Source organism: Podarcis melisellensis, assembly GCF_964234715.1.
Source record: "Podarcis melisellensis genome assembly, chromosome: 12".
NCBI classification, from domain to species: Eukaryota; Metazoa; Chordata; class Lepidosauria; order Squamata; family Lacertidae; genus Podarcis; species Podarcis melisellensis.
Window position 1 is genome coordinate 15,094,949 of NC_138544.1, and position 8,906 is coordinate 15,103,854.

An 8,906-nucleotide genomic window follows, 5' to 3' on the forward strand; every position below is an offset into this window, starting at 1 on the left:
TACAGGGTCAGAACACAGGATAGTGCAGTGGTTAGAGTGTCAAACTCGGACCTGAGAGTCCAGGGTTTATATCTCCACTCAGCCATGAAGCTCACTGGGCCAGTCACTGCCTCCGAGCCAATTGTGGGGATTAAAGATGGAGGGAGCCATGTACACCACCTTGAGCTCCCTGAAGGAAAAGGTGGGATAGAAACCCAACGAATAAGTCTTTTAGTGGTTCTGTCTGATTTGACCATCAGCCAGTGAGTAGCACTGTGTGCTGCCCAGTAGCAAAAGTGGATGCTAGCTCAGCAACAGGAGGCAATGTAGCAGAGCAAACACAGAAAGGGAACAAAAAACAGGATCGCCAGCAGAGCTGTCAACAAAAAAGAATAGAGACTGCATAGCCAAACAGTTATCCAACTTCTTATCCTCCAGTTACCAGTAATTCTCAAACTGGTCTGTGCCACATATCTATAGCTATCTTGGAAAGAGCATTAAATCTGTGCAGCTCTAATAAATTATCTCTAAAGCATTGGAAAACCATAAACAGACCTCAAGTTTGTTTGGGATTTTGCAAATTCCAGCTTTATTTTGAGATCTGCTGCATGATGCTAAATGTAACCATTCAGGGAAGCTGAATAAACTTCATTATGACAAGGGGGAAATGTTTGTGGACTCGCCAAGATGTACAGACAGACATAATATCCCATGTATGCCTTTTGTATACATGAGCTTATTCTGCTGGTGAAATGCAAGTTCTCAACAGATTTAAAGTTGATGTCTACTCAGAAGTAAGCTACATTGGTTTTAACAGTGCTTACTCCTGGATAAGTGGGTGTAGGACTACAGCCTAAGGTACTTCATAAATTTTAACTAGTTGCTGGTGGGGTGCACATGTTGTAATGACTAAACAATATGAATTCAAATAAAAAAAGTTGGGGGTAATGAGGCACCTACCCTAGAAGCAACCTGGACATGACAAAATAGGTATCGAAAAGTCACAGCTATTGTAGTACGGTGGTACCTCAGGTTACATACACTTCAGGTTACATACACTTCAGGTTACAGACTCCGCTAACCCAGAAATATTACCTCGGGTTAAGAACTTTGCTTCAGGATGAGAACAGAAATCATGCTCTGGTGGCACGGCAGCAGCAGGAGGCCCCATTAGCTAAAGTGATGGTTCAGGTTAAGAACAGTTTCGGGTTAAGAACAGACCTCCGGAACGAATTAAGTACTTAACCCGAGGTACCACTGTAACAGTAAATTGTATTATTTTCGAAACTGAGTAACAAAGCATGTGTTCAAGACATTAGATGAAAAGGCAGTTCTTGGCTTGCTCAGAGATTTAATAAGACCTGTAGGAAAGGCAGCATAACACCCTGGAAACTCATTATTGACCTCTGCACTTGCATCACAGCAGAGGAAGGCTTTTGCAGCAGAAATACTGCTGGAAACAGAACTGTGCAAAAAAAATTCTGAGCCAGAATAGTTTCGCTCAGTGGTAAGAATTTGACATTTCAGCAGCAGAATGCTTAAAGATCCACCATTCTTGGACCGTTCCTCAGAACTAATTTTGGTAGAAAAAAGTTCTCCCCTTTTAAAATAGATAATTAAAAATCGGTGCAGAAATATTCAAACGCATGTCACATCCATGCAGAAAATTATTGTGATACCTTCTGCTGTATTTATAAATAAACTTCTCTTTTCCAAAACGTGCAGCTGAGGTTAACTTTCAGTTTTGGTGAAAGCAACTGTAAATCCTCAGGGAGAAGTGAGTGCTTTACAGTGGCATGAGTTATACACTGGCTCCCCCAACTGGTACATCATTAAATTGCAAAGTTCTATATGTGAAAAGGTAACCAAAAGTACTTTGCTCAAGGACATGAAAAATTATTGTCATAGATTAAAGGATTTAAATCTACATGAAAAGAAGAGTAATGGGGGCATACTCAGCTTCACCTTTTCTGAATAATATATTATCTCTGAAATTAATGAATTCATCTGACTCTAATTGTGCAGCAAACAGCTGATACTGCCAGTAAAACGCGCCAAAAGGAAAGAAAAAGCTTTGCTAGGTCAGACCAACAGGACGCTGGATTAAACATACTGCACTAGGAGCATCTTGACTAGCGTCCTGTTTCTCAAATGGCCAATCAGATGTACCTTGGGTCCCACAAGAAGAACATGAGGACAAAACTGGCCATTCTTTCTACATGCTGCTCCTGATACTGACTGTAGGACCAACAATGATAACAATTGATAACTTCTCTTCCATGAATATGCCTAATCCCATTTTAAAACCATCTAAAATGGTGACCATCACTAAAAGTTGCAGTAGTGAAATTCCATAGCTTAACTCCGTGCTGTATGAAGAACTTCGTTTTGTCGAATTCTTGCATCTCTTGCCATTCTGTTTCATTGGTTAACCCAGAGTTTTAAATATTTAGTATTATGAGAAGAGAAAAAAACTTCTCTCTATCCCCCTTTTCCATACCATGCATTATTTTATACAACACTATCATGCCCTTCCTCCTTTCTCACATTTTGTCTAAACTAAAAAGCCACAACTATCTGCTCTTTATTTATAGGTGAAGCCCCTTGATAATTTTGGTTGCCCCCCTCCTGCACCTCCTTCACTGCTACCTTTTTTGAGATGTGTCAACGAGAAAGATGCACAGTATTCCAAGTGTGGTCACACCGCACTTTCATATGAACCCATTTTAATACAGTGGTACCTTCAGGTTACAGACGCTTCAGGTTACAGAAGCTTCAGGTTACAGACTCCGCTAACCCAGAAATAGTACCTCAGGTTAAGAACTTTGCTTCAGGATGAGAACAGAAATTGCATGGCGGCGGCGTGGTGGCAGCAGGAGGCCCCATTAGCTAAAGTGGTACCTCAGGTTAAGTACGGTTTCAGGTTAAGAATGGACCTCCAGAACGAATTAAGTTCTTAACCCGAGGCACCACTGTATTGACAGCCTTCTTTTCAATCCCCTTTCCTAATGATCCATACATTAAAACTTGTTCTATTTACAGCTGTTGCACACAGGGTCATTTTCACCAAACTATCCACCGTGACCCCTTTTAAAGTCAGTCACCACCAGCTCAGAACCCACTGATTGTACCAAGCTAAAGTCTCAGGAGTTTTCTCCTTTCCCTCACAGGCTGCTGTAGCTGTTGCCTGTCAATTAGAGAACTGCTTTACAGTAGCAGCTAGGAGTCGACTAGCAGATACACAAACCTGAATTTGCAAAATACATATGAATTAGCTTTGGAACAATCAGCTTGGTTCAGTTCTGAAAACTACAAAAAAAGGAAGTAATGAAAAAGAACTGAGAAAAGTAGGAGAAAGTATGGGAAGAAACTAAAACAAGCTGAAGAGCCTGTGCTTTAAATCAATTTTAGATCTCCATCCACTTAACATTAGGGAAAACAGGCTGAACACTCCATGCAAACAAACATTAATCCATTTACAGATAGGTAGCCGTGTTGGTCTGCCATAGTCAAAACAAAAAAAATTCCTTCCAGTAGCACCTTAAAGACCAACTAAGTTAGTTCTTGGTATGAGCTTTCGTGTGCATGCACACTTCTTCAGATACCATTCAGATACCATTCTTCAGATAACACAATCCATTGTGTTTCATCATTTATCTTTTAAGACAATACTTACATATATCTGATTTGTTTACATTTTTAAGAGGATTTTTTAAAAAACTACACACAAGTTATTTCACCATATGTAACACTTACAATTGTTCTTCTTCTTCTTTTGCTTTTTTGTCAGAAACCAAGTAGACAGTTCCAAAGCTTCCACGCCCAAGTTTCTGTTGAATAGTGTATCTTCCTGCAATCAAGGTCTTTGAGCAAGTAGAAATGGGCATATGAGGAGTACCATGCTTAGCAACTTCTTGGAATCTCAACATTGCTCCATACAGCAGTGCTAGGCCAGTATTTATGAGTCTGCAGAATTAAACGGTCCTCTGTCACTGAAGCAATATTCACAAGTGACACCTGCAAGGTGGGGAAAACCTAAGATGTAGATTATAATTCGTTTAAGTACTTTCCTGTCGATGTATGAGGAGAGTTTCTTTAAGCTGGTACTGTATCAATGGTACCTCAGAAATTCATTTCTACATCAGAATATTTCAGAGACTTATAGCTCCTCTCCATTATATTATCTCAGTGGTAGACCTAAGAGGGACAATTCTCTCTTAGGTGCTATGCCTCACAATCTTCGCTGCTGCTACAAAAACAAAACATATCAATGATGGGTTGGGACATAATGAAATGGCAGTGATGCCAGATGGGATGCCTATGAGTTCCACAGGCATCATGTCCTGCCTACAGGCTGATATTTCTGCACTGCGGGGGTTGGACTAGATGACCCTTGGGGTTCCTTCCAACTGTACAATTCTAAGATTCTACATTGCCCCAAAAGCAACTCTCTCAGTGGGTACAGAGAATCACAGGTCCCTCCTGAAATCAGAGCAGAGAATTTAATCACATAGTAGATGCAAGCAAGTGTTGTGAGTGTTCCAAAAGAAAATTACAGCAGTGATACAGCTAGCTCACTTTCACCTGCATTAATTGTGATCTAATCCTTTAAACTTGGACCACAAAGGGAAGATGGGAAAAGTGATGATCCCTGTGGTTATTAAACAATGCATGGTAATATTTTTAAAAAAGGAATAACTGCATTTTGCATTTCAAATTTATTCTTGCAGTTTGCTGGATACTGCATTGCCAATCCACTCTACTGAAATTATTCCTCAATGTTTGTAGCAAGTATGAAATCCAGTACGCCAAGTGGTCTTGTGTTTAGCCCACTTATGTATAAACTCTTCCACTTAATCTTATTTCCATTTCATTCATCTTCCACTGCTTCATTTCCTTGCCCTTCTACTACTACTCTCATTTCAGTAATTTTTAAGGTGCTGCAGTATGTACAGATTACCATTTCCTGCTTGCCAAGCCTCTCTTGTGTTTTTGTTTTTTTAAAAACCACCCCTCGCTATGACCCAGTTGCTATCCTACTCACCAATATCTCACTCTATTTTATTTTAGTTCCTTGTCTATTGAGATGCACATCAATGACACAAGTGGAAAAACCCAAGTGCTAGTAAATATATTTACGTCTACCAGCTCTTTGTATCTATATAGATCTGTGTTAGTAACATCTATGTAGGACAGACTGGTTTTCCCTCTGATTCCAATCGTCTGCTCACCTAAGCCTGCAAAGATCCCACTGTTAACAGATTTGTTTTTAATTTTCTTTCATCTTGAGTTGGATTGTACATTTAACAAATACTGTAAATATTTTCATGACAGAAATTCTACATATAAAGGCTCCTCAGCATAATGTGTATAGGATTGCATTCCCACTTTTGTTTATCATCACTCTGAGGGCTGATATCCACTAGAAGAAGATCCTAGCCATTTTGGTGGAGCTGTGTTGTTGCTTTTCAACTACTGCAGAAATGGTTTGTTAAATTGTGTTGTTTGTTAAACAAGCAAGTTTCGTTTTATAGCTTCAGAATGTTCACAAGCTTCAATGAGGTGTATGAATCTGTAATTTGTAACAATAACATCATGTGTGTGAAACTGTTCTGACACCCAGCTGCTGAGATACTGACACATCCTGTGCCAAGGACTTGTACTTGGCAGTGTGATTTCCTAATGAAATACAGCCAAACTTCTAATTACTGAAAGTGATGTTCACAATAGAACAAATAAATGGTGATCTTGGCTTCAAAAAGAAAACACTCAAATGAGACAGAATATGAGCATCCTTCTAATTCCAAGCCCTCTTTCAAGAAAAGAGGATAACAACAATGGTAAAACATAAGTATTATGCTGAGACTGCCAGCTACGAAATCTCCTGCTTCTTCATTTGCTTCAATAAGCCAAAGAGGCAGTAATAAAGTCTACAAAGCACTGGTGAAGTTTTTAACTCCCCCATTTTACACACTTTTTCAATGTAAAGACAGAAAGTTTTATGTTAACTATGGCTGCAACCTTATACACAATTTGGAGTAAGTTTCATTAAATTTGGTTGGGGCTACTTCTGAGCAGACATGTATAGCATTTGTAATTCCACCAAACTACGCTACAGTGGTGCCTCGCAAGACGAAATTACCGTAATCCGTTCGGCGAGTCTCTTCGTCTTGCGGTTTTTTCGTCTTGCGAAGCACGGCTATTAACGGCTTAGCGGCTATTAACGGCTTAGCGGCTATTAACAGCTTAGCGGCTATTAACGGCTTAGCGGCTTTAAGAAAAAGGAAAAAACTCGCAAGAACTCGCAAGACATTTCGTCTTGCGAAGCAAGCCCATAGGGAAATTCGTCTAGCGAAGCAACGCAAAAACCGAAAAACCCTTTCGTCTTGCGCGTTTTTCATTTTGCGAGGCATTCGTCTTGCGGGGCACCACTGTACATGATTGTTGTAATGCAGCAGGAGGAGCTCCTTTCTATATAGCACTGGTTTTCAACTGGTGGGTCAGGACCCTCTAGTAGGTCCTGATCCAAGATGGGTCACAACAGGAGCACTGCCAACATGCAAATATATGGTAAAAGATTAAGAAATTGGTCTCCAAATGCATGTTTGGGCTAAAAGTGAAGATACCTGCTTTAGAGGATCACACTTACCCTGCTATAAGGTATGTGAAGTGCTTGGATGATTCTATGCAAACACTACATTAGTTTTATAGTCACATAGGTACAGGAAGATCTATGTGTTTCTGTGCACTTTATTGCAGCCATGTAAATTGTCATAAACTGCTACAGTTCTTAGCTAAATCTCTTACTCCTTTAAACTTAATTTATTGTGTTTTATTTCTCTGGATGCGTATTTTAAGTACACTTAATTAGCATACTGATTGTTAAACCCCCAGATCGATAATTTTTATTGTTTATGTAGAGGATTGTGCAGAAATTCTGGTTTAAATATGCTGGCTGTTTGCCATAATAAACACTGGTTGATATTGCAGCCATGTCAACTTCATACCAGAAGATTCCAACTTGCTCTAGCCATTGGCATGCATAGGCACATGGGATAGCTCAGTCGGGAGAGCATGAGACACTTAATCTCAGGGTTGGGGGTTTGCTCCCCACGCTGAGCAAGAGTCCTGCACTCTAGGGGGTTGGACTAGATGACCCTTGGGACCCCTTCCAACTCTATGATTCTAATCATTCAAAAGCCACCTAGATACAGATTGTAACATACAGTAAGAAGCCACAATAACCAGGCCCACAGTAGTTATCAGCAGGGCTTTTTTTCAGCTGGAACTGGGTGCCATTGCTATTATAAGAGAACAGGGGAGGCGTTCATGTAGGGCTGCCATATGCCCTGATTTTCCAGGACATGTCCTGGAATTCACCTCCAAAAACGGCAGCCTGGATTATTTTCCAGAAACTGGGCAAATGCCCTGGAAAACTGACAACAGGAGTTAAACTATGCAAAAACAAAAAAAAAAAAAACCTCAAAAATTATTGTAGCTTTTACTAAAAAAAACTTGGGGGTTTGTCTAAAAAAAAAAGCTCAACCACTTTCAGGGTTCAGCAACTTTTGGGTGTCCTGGTTCTTTACTTTTTGAAATATGGCAACATCTCATTTCCTGGGGGGAAAATAGCACTGATTATCAGCAATATAGTGCTTACAATCTTTAGGTGACTGTAAGTATATATACAGTATTTTTCCATCTATAAGACACCCCCTATTTGGGGGGCAACAACCAATCGCCAGTCCACCCTTGGCACTATCCGTGTATAAGACGCCCCCTAATTCTTGACATTATTTTTTAGGGGAGAAAGCAGTCTTATACATGGAAAAATACAGTGTGTGTGTATAAAAAACAGAAAAGGCCCTGCCTCGGGGTATACAACTTGAAATTAAAGGCAAGACTCATGAGAGAGGAGATTGATCTCATTTACATCCTATGACCTATACCCTTTTAAAATGTTCTAGTTACAGGTAGGTAGCCGTGTTGGTACCTGAAGAAGTGTGCATGCACACCAAAGCTCATGCCAAGAACAAACTTAGTCGGTCTCTAAGGTGCTACTGGAAGGATTTTATTTTTCCTTTTAAAATGTGTGGGGTTTTTTTGCGGGGGGGGGGAGGGCGGGGAGCTTATTGTGTTGTTGTTTTGCTTTTCCTCATGTATTTTGTGGTTTTATATCTTGGTTTTATTCTGTGAACCGCCCTGAGACACACACACACCCCACACCGGTACAGGGCGGTATATAAATTCGATAAATAAAATAAAATGAAATAAGGGGGGAAAGGGATAGCGCCGCCGGGCCTGTCGGAACTGAAACGCAAAACACCTGAGGCAACTTTTCGGACGGAGGAGTTACGGCCTAATTCCTAAAAAACACACACACAAAAAACCCGCCGGAATCACCTGAGGCGGCGAGCGGGGCCTCGGCGGGAACTCAACCGAGGGACAAGCCTCGACTTTTCCCTCACACAATCCTGTGGGGTCGTCGGCGCTGACCGCCAGCGGCTCCTCAGGGAGTCAAGACGGCGGAGCGCCTCGGCCAGGCCTACCTGAACGGGTCCCCTCCATCTTGAGAGAGGCTCGTTGAAAGAGGCTCCTTTCTCCCCCCCCCCAAAAAAAAAATATTAATTATATATACTTTAAATCGAGCGACGTCTGGAATATGAGGCGGACTGAGGGGCTGAGGAAGCGCCGTTCGTTTACCTTGTCCATTCACTCAGCGGAAGAGGCGAGCCCAATATTAATTGCGGGGGTGGTGTGGAGAAAGGGGAGACCCCCCCCTATAAAAGTCGCCGTGGGTGCGTGCCTCCCACTCCACCCCTCCGCACACCTGTCTCCTTGGTACGGTCGGATTCACAAACCTCCCGCCGCGCGAGTGTTTGGCTCGCGTCGCTAGGAGACGGCGCGGCGCGTGACGAAGGCGCGCT

General features: G+C 41.5%; 1 protein-coding gene across 3 annotated transcripts in view; it reads right to left on the reverse strand.

The window, feature by feature from the left end:
• Window positions 1-8,837, reverse strand: part of NEK11 (NIMA related kinase 11) — an 87,569-nt gene extending 78,732 nt beyond the window's left edge. The window contains exons 1-2 of one of the 3 annotated variants that reach the window (XM_081882980.1): window positions 8,683-8,837; window positions 3,736-3,996 (exon numbers count right to left, since the gene is read on the reverse strand). In XM_081882980.1, the coding sequence (XP_081739106.1) occupies window positions 3,736-3,908 (173 nt within the window). In that variant the 5' untranslated portion in view covers window positions 3,909-3,996; window positions 8,683-8,837. Of the gene's footprint in view, window positions 1-3,735; window positions 3,997-8,382; window positions 8,475-8,682 lie in introns of those variants that run through there. The other 2 variants (XM_081882978.1, XM_081882979.1) reach the window with 2 other exon arrangements.
• Window positions 8,838-8,906: the final 69 nt, after the last annotated feature.